General features: G+C 35.0%; 2 protein-coding genes across 6 annotated transcripts in view; one reads left to right on the top strand and one right to left on the bottom strand.

Moving 5' to 3' along the window:
* GSPT1 (G1 to S phase transition 1) overlaps nt 1-5,222 on the top strand; it is a 28,342-nt gene extending 23,120 nt beyond the window's left edge. For all 3 annotated transcript variants that reach the window (XM_015588601.2, XM_015588600.2, XM_006910892.3), the window contains exons 12-15: nt 1,553-1,726; nt 2,631-2,720; nt 2,878-3,046; nt 4,732-5,222. In XM_015588601.2, the coding sequence (XP_015444087.1) occupies nt 1,553-1,726; nt 2,631-2,720; nt 2,878-3,046; nt 4,732-4,784 (486 nt within the window). In that variant the 3' untranslated portion in view covers nt 4,785-5,222. The remainder of the gene's footprint in view (nt 1-1,552; nt 1,727-2,630; nt 2,721-2,877; nt 3,047-4,731) is intronic.
* Nucleotides 1-12,672, bottom strand: part of TNFRSF17 (TNF receptor superfamily member 17) — a 98,167-nt gene that overhangs the window by 84,610 nt on the left and 885 nt on the right. Inside the window, exon 2 of one of the 3 annotated variants that reach the window (XR_003046054.1) lies at nt 11,230-12,452. The exons of 1 other annotated variant lie outside the window; for it this stretch is intronic. The gene's annotated coding sequence lies outside the window, so the exon portion shown is untranslated. Of the gene's footprint in view, nt 1-11,229; nt 12,453-12,672 lie in introns of those variants that run through there. One more of the 3 variants, XR_001516786.2, reaches the window with a different exon arrangement.

Genomic DNA, 12,672 nt, shown 5'->3' with positions numbered 1-12,672 from the left:
TAAAAAACTATCTTGTGATGGGATTTCTGATTTTTGTTCTGATATTTACAAATTCAATGACTTCGAGTTTGTATACGAAAATAAAAAAGTTGAGGTAACTGAATCTGCACGTTTAGTGCAAAGTGGCTTTTCTCCCCTTCAGCACCATGATCTGAATGCTCATTTCTGAGAAGTTGAGATACTCAAGGATATTTGTATAAACTTAAAGCCCATACACTATGTAGACGCAAACATTTAAGATTCTGTGTTATTATGTGTCAAACAGATCAGAGACTTGGGTCTAAAACTTTTTGAACTGAGACAGGGCACCTCACTTCAGTCATCTCAGACAAGACACTGGCATCTATGAAGACAGTTGCAGATATCCTTTCCTTGCAAATGTAGCCTAAAATCACTCGGTGTAAAGCTACATGTTGGATCTCTAGATGGAAAAGTCTGTTTTAATACCTTTCATAAACTAAGAGATAATTATAGATTAACTTAATCTTATACCAGCTCTATTGTGTTTAGCCATAAAAGGCCATGTCTGAGAAGGGATTGTTGTGCTGGATTATTTGGGGGAAAAAGAAAAGTGGTTAAACAATACTTGTTTAGCTTTTGTATATGGTGGAGCTGCTAAGTTTCTACTCTATCCTGTTACTGTAAAAAAATTAGCTAACAAATATGGTTATCTTTCACTTCTTGGAAGCAATTTCAGTACAGAGATATCATTGAGGCATAAGTTACCTTTGAGGAAAGAAAACCATTATAGGAGAGAGGGGTAAAACTACTAGAGTTTAGCAAGTGACAGTTTGTAGAATTCTGGTTTGGAATATGATGTTTCTGCATTCTTCATCATTCATTTACCATTATGAGATCATTTTGTCTTGAAGATGGTTATTTTGTTTTCTGGTATATGTTTTTAAAATCTGAATTATCTCCAAGGGTAGAAATGGAGTAAAATCAAGGAATACTTGTGGTCATTTTCCCCATCTATATATATATTTTTTTAAGTTATTATGGTAAAAGACAAAATTTACCTTTAGTGGCATTTAGTACATTCACAGTATTCTGCAGCCATCACCATTGCCTAGTTCCAGAACAGTTTATCACCCCAAAGGAAACTCTGTATCCAAAAAAGTTGATATGCTTTTTAAGCTTAATTGTTCAAATAACTTTTTGAGAAGTACACTCTTCATGTTCTTGAGGGCTGATAGGTAATGGAAGCTATGTCTATTAAATCGAATAGTAATTTTTCATAATAAAAATTACATCTATAAAATTAAAATCCACATAAATTTAATGTTTCAATTTTTAAAAAAGGCAATGCTAGATTATACTGTGTTCTGTTTAGAACTTATTAAGCTGTGCTATTCAAAGATGACAAATTAGCAGTTGCACTTCTGGGATATGATTTTCATTTAAGTTCATGTCATACAAATGTAATAAGTATTTTGGTTAATCAACAAGCACAGAAAATTGTGACTTGCAGCCATTCAGCAAATAGGTCATTTTATGATCCTGTGATGCAGTGAATGTGTCAGAAAACCTCCAATTTTGGTTTCTTTTTAAGCACAACGTGGAAGTTCTTGGAATCCTTTCTGATGATGTAGAAACCGATTCTGTAGCCCCAGGTGAAAACCTCAAAATCAGACTGAAAGGAATTGAAGAAGAGGAGATTCTTCCAGGATTCATCCTATGTGATCCTAATAATCTTTGTCATTCTGGACGCACATTTGATGCCCAGGTAAGCCAGTTATTATAGTTGTCTTAATGATCTCTACTGTCTAAATGAAATTAGAATTTAAGTGCCCTTTGTCCTGATTATTGATGACGTGCCATATGACATTTTATATACATATGTATATATGTATGTACATATGTATATATATGTATTACAACAGCCATGATGTGTATCTCACAAATATAAAATCTTTAAGAGGGTACAAGTTCTTACTGGGGTAGGTAGTATTCTTTGTAAGTTCCTTTTATTTTTAATCTCCTGTTTATATATTACTTCTATTTTGCTCAGTGTCTTTTACCATAAGCAGAGCATGGTTGCCTTGGAAGTCATGGTTTGAGTGCTCATTCAGGGCAAATAACTTTCCAGACAGGAAAACATGCACAATTTCTCCATTTTATTAGCAACCTGACCTCCCCAGGAGAGTGGCAGAGTAGATGATGGGTGTAGTTCACAGACTTTTTTGGTTCTTTTACAAGGTATGACAACTAATCAAGTTAGATTTTGATGCCAGATACAAAGCTGTTTACTTTTATTGGACCTTATATAGCGAAATGGATAAAACTATAAGTTCACATCTAAGAGGAAAAAACCTTAGTAGCATGTGAGCAGTAATGATTAACTTAATTCTTTGGGGGAAGTATAGAAGAAAGACTTTCCAGGAAAGAAAATCTGCCTGCTGTGTCTTTTTTAAAGTTTAACTGGGCACTTGCCAAGAAGGTCAGTAGGGTAAGGATATCAGAGTTCATGCTTCGAGGCCAAGTGACCTGACCTATCACTTCTAACAAAAATAAGTTGGTGTCCCTCCTAGATGGTGAGTTACACATTCTTGTGATACTATATTTGGCACTTTAGCACATTCTTTTTTGCCCTGTGGATAAAGATATGAATTTTTTTGTTTGTTTGACAGATAGTGATTATAGAGCACAAATCCATCATCTGCCCAGGTTATAATGCAGTGCTGCACATTCATACCTGTATTGAGGAAGTCGAAATAACAGTGAGTTTTACTTAAGATAATTGGGGGTTTTGTTTGTGTGTTTTAAGACCATTTGATCTTTGAAATTTCTGGTCGGCAATAGTGATGTAATCCTATGCTTAAAGATTATTTTATTTGGCATTATTCCGATGTCTTCTCATCCTTTTTTCTTGGATAGGCCTTAATTTGCTTGGTAGACAAAAAATCAGGAGAAAAAAGTAAGACTCGACCTCGTTTTGTGAAACAAGATCAAGTATGCATTGCTCGCTTAAGGACAGCAGGAACCATCTGCCTTGAGACCTTTAAAGACTTCCCTCAGATGGGTCGATTTACCTTACGAGATGAGGGTAAGCCTTTAAATTGATGTCTAGTAGTACATCTGAGATGCGTAGTAGCTTTGGTAATCTTCATCCGAGTAATAGTGCACATTACATCTAGTTCATGGAGAACTTTGATGCATGTTCTGATATATATTCCTATAATAAATACGAATATGAGTTAAATGAACAGCAGACCAAATTAACCATGCATTTTAGCAGTAATGCTCTTTAAAGGAAGAATTTTGTTATTTTGCTAGTTGTGGGTTTTGAGAGTCATTAACTTACTAAATAACACATTGCTGGGATGAAATCCTTTGTAATATGTGTGATGCCCTTTCAAATTTTTGCTAAGCAAGCCTCTGAGGTACATACACATCTTGTCATTTTTGTGGTCAGAAGAAATCATTTAAAAATCACTACTCATGGGAGTAGGAATAGAAGGGATACACAGATAGTCTTTTAACACCTATTTTTAGAGGTTTAATATTCATATTCTTTTGTGTGTGTGTCCATTTCTGCCTGCCTCTGAGTGAATCTGAACAGCTGTAATTTCTTTTTTTTTTTATCTTGCGGCCATGAAATTCTTTTGGTATCATGAAAACAAAAAGACCCTTATTAAACATTTCTCTGTGGAGTGGAAAATTTTATGTAAAACTTTATGGTTCAGTTAAAATATAGAATACTCAATTCACATGTTAGTTCCAATTCCATTCAGCAAAAAAACTATCTGCTCCATGTGAAGAACCATGCTAAAACACTGGGAGTATAATGAATGTGGGCCCTGTACCTTACTTCAGAGAAATCTGTATAAAAACAATATTCATTTTATTTTAAAGTCCATAAAATTTTTTATTTTAAAAACTCTCCTTTAGTGATAGTGAAACTGGTTATTGGGTTTGTCCTATTAATATAACAAAATGAAAATTTTTTTTTTTACAATATGAGAATTTTAGTTATCGATTATAACCTGATCCAGTCAGACAGAGGAAATTAATGTAGCGAGAATTTTTAACCCCAGGAATTATTTTTCCTAAAGAGGGGCTTGGCTTTTAGGTTTTTCACAAGGTGGAGAGCCCTTTTCAACAGCTTTATTAGAATAATTCAGACACTGTGAAATTGAGCTGTTTTAAGTGTACAATTCAGTGAATTTTAGTATGTTTATCTAGGTGTACAGTTATCACATTCTAATTTTAGAACATTTAGAATATCTAAAAAGAAAGCCTTGTATCTATTTACAGTCACCCCCTTCTCCTACCCCCAGCCCTAGGAAAACACATTATCATTTTCTCTGTATCTGCATTTTTTTGGACAAGCTATATAAATAGAATCATACAATTTGTGGTCTTTAGTGTCTAGTCTATTTCATTCAGCATGTTTTTGAGTTTCAACCATGTTGCCGTATGTATTATTTATAATTCATTCCTTTTTATTGCCAAGTAGTATTCCATTATACCTATACTCCACATTTTCTTTATCCAGGGAGAGATTTTTGATACAAGAAATCATGTCTCCTTTTCAGCTCCCCGCAAAAGACCCACTTATTAAGACTACCTAATCAGAAATCATGCCTTTGGTGGTAAAGCCAGTTAATTACTAATTTATGTTATAAAAACTATTTTTATTATTTAAAATAATAAGCTTTAATACCTTAATACCTTACATGGCCTTGCTGTTAACTACTGAAAAGGTTTTTTGTCTAATTTTACTTTTAGGTAAGACCATTGCAATTGGAAAAGTTCTGAAACTGGTTCCAGAGAAAGACTAAGCATTTTCTTGATGACCCTGCACAATACTGTGAGGAAAATAGACTGCAAAAGCCTACTTCACACCGCCTTCTCTTTATTTTCTGCCCATTGACAAACCTCTCCCCATATTTTGCAAAGTCAAAATTCACAGCAAAGGTCCACATTATGTCAGCTTTCTCATATTGAGAGCTCTGCTATGCCACTGTTGAATTTTTCCCAAGATTTTTTTCTTCCCCTCTCAAACTGCTTCCTTGGACAGATTTGGCAGTAGCTTTGTAAGTGATGTGGACAAAATCACCTACAATAATGAAAACCTACAGAAATTTTTTAATTTTTCATTTCCCTTTAGGCATATTTAGTCCTTTTCCCCCCAGGCAGATCATTCTGAGTGTGCGAGTGTGTGTGCACATGTTACAAAGACAACTACCATGTTAATAAAATATTCAATTTGAAACCCTTTTCGGTATTTGAATTGCTTTTGAATAATGTTTTTTATCGGGATGTAACATTGTTGCATTAGCTTTTTAACTTTACCAAGTAATTGAATACATTTTATTACTTGGACTTTTCTAAACTGCCTATCCACTACTTTAAATGAGGCATTTACAAACAATATTCAAGTTTGTATTAAAGGAAAGAATTGGTTTTGATGGTAATGCATACATACAATTAAATACCTTTATGCAACTGTGACACTGCTTTATTAGGTCAATTTATATTTTAACATTTCTTAAACACAGTAAGTTGTTTTAAAACAGCATACTGTAGTTTTTGTAAGTAAAGCATAATGAAATTATACCCCTAGAGAAAATTCCATTAACTTACTAAATTCGTGGAATTTACAATAAAGCAAGCATGTTGAGACCTGGCAAAAATGCCTCCTTTAGAATTTATAAGAGCTGCATGCATCTAGTAAGAAAACTGTATCAACTGCAAGTGCCAATAATACAAATTACTCAGTTTATTATTTGTATCACTGATTTTAAAGGTTGAGTGATTCTTGCTGGTTAAAGCTAAACTTCATCCAGCAACTAAATGACATACTTAGAGCCATCAGAATCTGCACAGGTTAAAGTTAACAATGAATCAAGCACAGTATAAGTTTTTCTCAACTAGTTGAAATTGACTTTTCTTAAATACAAAGCTGAAATTTGTTAACTATGATTTGGATGAACCACAATGCAGTACTGTAGTGGCTTTAGATTGAAGGATGACTTTGAAATTTTTACTTTTGTTTTCCATATTTGTTAATTAAAAATGGACATTGATCAACAAAATCCAGTAAGTTTCAAGTGTACAATTCAACAGTATGTCACATACATATATTGCATTGTGTTCACCACCCATAGTTAGGTTTCCTTCCATCACCAAATATTTGAAAGTTTTAATGAGAATAAATGAGAAATGGAAGAGACAATTTCTGGGTTTATTGGAAGCTTCCTTTGATTCTGAGTGTTGCCATTTATAGAAGACTTAGCCTCTTTTAGATCATTTATCTCTAAATAAGATACTTCATAATTTTAATTGACATGATCATTTTTAATGACATGTCCCTTCCCTGTAATCTTCTTCCCCAGAAAAGAAAAGCCTAAACTATTTCTAATCGACAAAACCAGAAACTTAACCATTTTTTCTTAACTATAGAATTCCCATTCATTTCATGAACGAGGCTACATTTTATGGAGAGAGCAAAGTTATTGTCTACAGCTTCCTACAACTATACTTATGGCTGTTAAACTGCATGAAATTTAAATTATGTCTCCACATCTTGGCTTTTATTTTTCTGGGAAATACGAGAGCTTTAATCAGTACTTGTACTTCGAAGTTATAAAATACTAGCAATTGCTTGGATTTTAATGAATCTTTAAAAGCTCAAGAGTCATTGAAATTACTTCCAAAGTTAAGTTTCCATTTTTAAAAACCAATTATGTTTGCTTTTAAAACGTTTACACTTTTAGAATATTGTGTGCATGTTGCCAACACTCTTAAAATGACATGGATATCAACTGTGAAGGGCTTACCTCTAAAAAAAAAAACACGAACAAATGTAATGAAAGAAATATTTCATGGATACTTGCACATTTGTGCAAATAGATTATTTAGAAGAAACCTTGTTAAAATTAACCAACACAATATGCTTTATGGACTTCGAAGTTTTTGGAGAAGTATTCTCACGTAAAGTCACTGCATTTTAAACTACTTAACACTGGCTAGTTATTTGGATGAGGAAATAAATGTCCTAAGTGAATTGGCAGTGTATGGAGATACTGGACCTTTGAAAAACAAATACAGATTCCTATGCTGTCATTTTGTCTTCTGCAAGTGCAAGTGCATTTATATAGTTAACAATACACAAAAATAAGGTCAGATTTAGGATATATTATAGACCTAAACATTTTTTTTCCCTCTAGCATAGATATGTTCGAATCGTAATTTTTTTGCATCTTTTTACTTTAATGATGTTCTTTATACAACTTAAATTCTAGATTATTTAATTATAGTTTTTTTTTAAATTAATGAACTGAATTTAAGAAAAGAACGATCATGGAAATAAACACCTAGGGAATTGCCATTCTAAACTTTTTATTTCTTAACTGTGGGAGGGGGAGAAACATAGTACCTATTCTTTGTTTTTAATTGGCAAAAAGGACTTAGTGAAATTATATGTAAAATCAAACCAAAAGAGTTGAACTGAGTGTGTACTGCCATGAACTTATGTAACAGATAGTAAAGTTCTTGAATAATTAAGCCTATGTATATTTCTTTGTTTTGAATTGAAAGTCTTTGAAATATGTGATAATCAAATGTAAAAACTTTGTAAATTGTAAAAGTACATGTTGGTCTCTGTAACAAGAGGTAATTCATAGTCGTCTGCTAGTTACATAAACTACAAGAACTGCTTTTACAATATGGGATGGACTTTGAACATGATGCCATTGAACAGTTACCCCATCCTCTCAGCTGAAGAAGCACTGTAGATATTTTGTGTCATACTTTGAACCAGACGCAGTTTTGCAACCCAAGAAAATGGTGAACCAATGGTCAGAAACTGCTTCCATGATGAACTTTTGAAAAAAAATCAGCCAAACTCCCTGACAATTTTCAGGAACACTAGTTATGACTAGTTACTCCATGATCTTTGATGACTGTTCCATATGACAGCACTGTAACACCTTTCCTAACTGGCATGGACTTCCTCTTGGACTGCTGCTTCATGGATGATAACTTCATTGCTTTGGGTAGAGACTTAAGGTAGTCAAGGGACAAACAGTTTTTAGCTCTTTAACATCAGGAACTTTCAACCATTAACCCTTTGTGAAAATTGTGGTTCCAGCACTATAGCTCTGATTTTAGGTTGATTAAGTGTTATATCCAGTGTTGGCCTATGTTATCAGAATAAACTGTGCCATTAATCCTCTCACAGACATATGTAAGGTAGATAGCAATCAAGATAGGGAATGATTTTCTGTCTCCAAATAATAGGGCTTTTATTTCCTCCAAATTTCTCAGTGATTCTAGCAGATGCCATCTAATACATTCATGATCTTGTTTCTTTAGAGATCCTGCCATGGCAGCAACTTGTTAAAAAATGTAATCACATAGCACAACTCAAAAGATTAGATTTAAATTTAGCGCCCAGTTAGTTACATTAAATTTCACATTAAATGGAAAAGGAAGTATTTTTACTTTCCTGTAGTAGTTCAGTGGATTCCATTTGAACCAGTTTACTGCCAGAACCCAGGGTAGATTTGGTTCACTTGTAATGATTTTGGCTCTATGATAGTACTCTTGATTTTCAATATCCTAAAACATATTAAGTCTCCCCTTCAATAAATACTTTCACAAATTTCTAATCCTATGCTTCCTTGAAACACTAATATGCTAGCCAAGTGGTTTACTAAGGAATGTTATAAGGGCCCTGGAGGTGTGGGAATGTAGATTAATACCTTTATTTTCTCCTATGTAAGGGAAAAGCAGGCATCATGTCTGATTAGGTAGAAAATTACACAGGATTTCTTAAGCAACCCTTTGAAAATTGTCTTTTCTGCTATGTCACACATGCCATTTAAAATTTAACACGGAGACCTCAGGTTTGTGGGCAGCAAAGGTGAAATGACACTTTGTGCTTCCTAAGGCTCCCCTCTGCCAAGCACATTCACTTAATGCTTCAGATGTCAGCCTAAGTCCCTGCTACCTCCTTTCCTGCTGCCCAGCACTATAGCTCTGATTTTAGGTTGATTAAGTGTTATATCCAGTGTTGACCTATGTTATCAGAATAAACTGTGCCCAGCAATAGTATTTGTGCCGGAGTTGGAGCTCCTGCACTCCTCAGGTGATCATCCACATGAATTAGGTGAAATTAAGGTCTGACCTTGGAAGGTCTGCATTTCATGGCCTCATACTGGGCTCTCAGAAATCAACACACTTCAGCTAGTTTCTTCTGTTTATCCAAAGGAAATGTGAATCTCTCAGGCCAGGATTTAGTGACTAGTTTTCACTAGACAGCAGGTTAATACCTAGCTCTCAACTTTAAGGGAAAAAAAAAGTAGGACTGATTAGGTTTGCTGATTTTTAAAAACAATTCCAAAGCATGGCAGAATGCTCTTGTTTGGAATTATGGGAATCCAAGGTAAACCTTTTTCTTAATGATATGTAGCTACCTACTGTGCCTGACTTGGTGCCTGTGTGAGGATTAAGCCCTTAGTCTGCTCTTGCAATTATTCAAATCACTGAAGTTTTAAATTTGCTTTTGTAATAACAATAAAAACTGTCATCTACCTTTTTGAAGAATGTCTGTTTATGATCACCAATATTGTATCATACCATGAGTGTGTGTTTTCTGTACAACCTTTTATTTCTGTATCAGTTACTGGAACCTGGAGATTTGTTGGATGGATCTATCTAATAAGCTGTCACATAAAGAATTTAAAAACGTGTGGTCTGCTTGCATATGGTATGCAAGGCCTTTGTACAGTGTATATGACTGAATCTTAACAGCAACCCAGTAGGAAGTTAGAGATGTTTAACAATAAATCAAATAACTATATCACAGTATGTGGTTTTATGTGAACAGAGTTAGGGAAGCATCAATGATACTACTAGAACTACAAACCTCTATGTTCAGGATTTTTAAATAATGATCAAGAGACCAAACAGTATTTGCCCTTTACTGTACAAGGGCAAAAAGAAATTAATAATAAACAAGGCAATACATACAGTGGCTAATGAAGAGTGGCAGCAATACATTGTATACACTCATCTTTTGAATTAGAATTAGTTCTTAAATTTAGGTGAAAGGAACTACTTCAAGGTTTTGTTACTTAGTCCTTGGTATGGGGCTTTGGCATTACATGAATCTTAGCTTAAAACTTATGAGCAAGCTTGCTATCAAATCAGGGGTTCATATAAAAGTTCTGAATAAATGTTTTTACATTTCTCACACTTTTCTAATCTTAAATGACCAGATTTCCAACCCTGTCCATCAAACATTGTGTTCGTTGTTGGAAGAACAACTTTCTTAAAACTTCAGTGGGTAGAAAACTGACAACAGAGAACCGACAATAGACAATTTTACATTTCTTGGCCCATGGAACCAGTTTCAGAGACACAAGTTCGTTCTATCTAGGCACCTTAAAGCTGAAAAATAGCATCAATTCCTTGGACGCTGTAGCTTTGTAGTGAAGAACTACATACTTCCCAATCTAGAACAAATGATGGCCATTAGAAGTGTATACTAGTTACCTCAATTTCTTCCCAAAATGTTATAGTATGTATTAATTTTTTAAAAAGTAATTCTCATACCTGGTTGAAGATAGTTACTACATTTAGCTTTATCAGAATCAACTCTATTATGACTACCTGTAGTATTCCTTTACAAGCACTACCTTTATTTTGGTTGGCAATTACTATATTTAATTCATTTAAATATTAAATGGTTAAGCATGATCAGCTTTGACATGATTAGATTTGCACTTTACAAAGATCACTCCAACTGAAGGACAGAGAATGGACTGCAAGATGCAAAACTGGGAGTAGAAAGACAACTCAAGGCTGTTAGGGAAAAAATGATGACCTCTACTGCAAGGTGGAAGGGATAAGAATTGGATAAATACAAAAGATATTTAAAAGGAATAAACAAGACTGTATTATTAACTATTTGGGGATGAGGAAAAAAGTTAAGGATGACTCCCACATTCTGGTTTAGGCAACTAGACAGTTGGTAGTGCCAATGACTCAGAAAACAGGAGCAGATTTGAACGAAAGGTAAAGAGTTCATGGTGGGACTTGCCGGGTGTGAGGTCCTAATAGGACTTTTACATCAACATGGGTTTGAAGATGGGAGGTCAAACTTCTGTTATCTGTTGATGAATAACAAATTACCCCAAATTTAGTGGCTTAAATAACAAACATTGTTACCAAGCAAGGACTCACTGCCCAATGCACAGAGAAGCCAATACTATGACATCGGCTTTTGAGAAAAGGTTTTATTGCAAATTTGACTAGCAAGGAGATAGAGATAAGGCTCATATCTGTCTCCCAATCCAGAGTTCAGAACAAGCTTTTTGTTTTTTCCTTATTTTTCTTTATAATTTTTTCAATTAGGGCGAGCTTCAAGGGGTTGGGGGAAAGGCTGGTATGTGGAAGTGCTGGCAGGGCAAGTTTTGATTGGAGAGCTTTGGAACTTGGCCATTTATGGTAAGATAAGGGGCTTCAGCACCGGATCTTCCTGGGGACAACAGACCCTTCACTTCTGAAAGGGTTCAAGTGTTCAAGTTCCAGTCATGTCCCAGTCCTTTGGTTCTGGGTGCAACTGGAGGTCAAAATTGTCTCTGCGCATGCTTCAGCTGCATGACTTGCGGTTTTGGTTTGCTGTCTCTGAAAAGCAACTCAATGTCTTGTTAGAAACAGGACAGAACCAGTTTGGGCTGATTTTGCAGTTACAATCACAGTTTTCATGGGTCAGGAATCTGGCAGCAGCATAGCTAGATGGTTCTGGTTCAGGGTCTCAAGAGTTTGTAGTCATCTCAAGGTTTGATAGGGGTAGGATCAACTTCCAAGCCCACTCAAGTGGTTGCCGGCAGGCTGCCTGAGTTGCCTCAAGACATGGTAGCTGACTTCACTCACAGCAAGTATATGAATAAAGGAAAGAGAGGGAGGGAGAGATGAAGGGAAAAAGAACACTTGGTGGAAACTATAATCTTTTTATAACCTAATCTAAGTAGTGACATCCTCTCACTTCTGCTATATGTGATAGAAGCAAGGCACTAAGTCCAGCCCACAAACAAGTGGAGGGGAATAAAGTTCAATCACTTTAGTATCAAAGAATTTGTGGGCATATGACATTTTTTAAACCATCACAATCCCACATCCAGATTATTAACTTTCCTAAAGTATAATTCATCACTACCTCCTCTTCTTCCCTACCGCCAGTCAAAAACCTTTTATCTATACAATTCCTCCAAAGTATAAACGCTCAGCTTGACCATGAATTAATTCTTTAACCTACAGTTCTAACCTCATGCCTATTCCTTCCCTCTGCACATCCCTAATCCAGCCACTTACTACTTCCAAACACCACCATGCTCTTTCACCTGAATTCATGCCATTCCCTTGGCCTAGAAGTCTGTTTTTCAAACTTGAATGCAGGTGACACAACATCAGATAGCCCCAATGCTCTTTTCACAATACTAGAAAACAGTGATACATGAAGTCTAATGAAACAGTTCATAATCTTGTGCTAAAACTAAATTCTATCTTATACTAGATTCTAGGATAGACAAGTGGGAGTAGGTACCAAAGATTTAAGAACATTTCTCTCCAAGTTGATCAAAAGACAGAGTCATTATTAGAGATAAGCAGCAAAACACCCTTCTCCAGCGTTGGTAACATGGAAGGAGCATTTTTAAA

Source organism: Pteropus alecto, unplaced genomic scaffold (assembly GCF_000325575.1).
Source record: "Pteropus alecto unplaced genomic scaffold, ASM32557v1 scaffold34, whole genome shotgun sequence".
Classification (NCBI taxonomy): Eukaryota; Metazoa; Chordata; class Mammalia; order Chiroptera; family Pteropodidae; genus Pteropus; species Pteropus alecto.
Note: the sequence above shows the minus strand (reverse complement) of the source record. Positions and strands in the feature narration are given on the sequence as shown.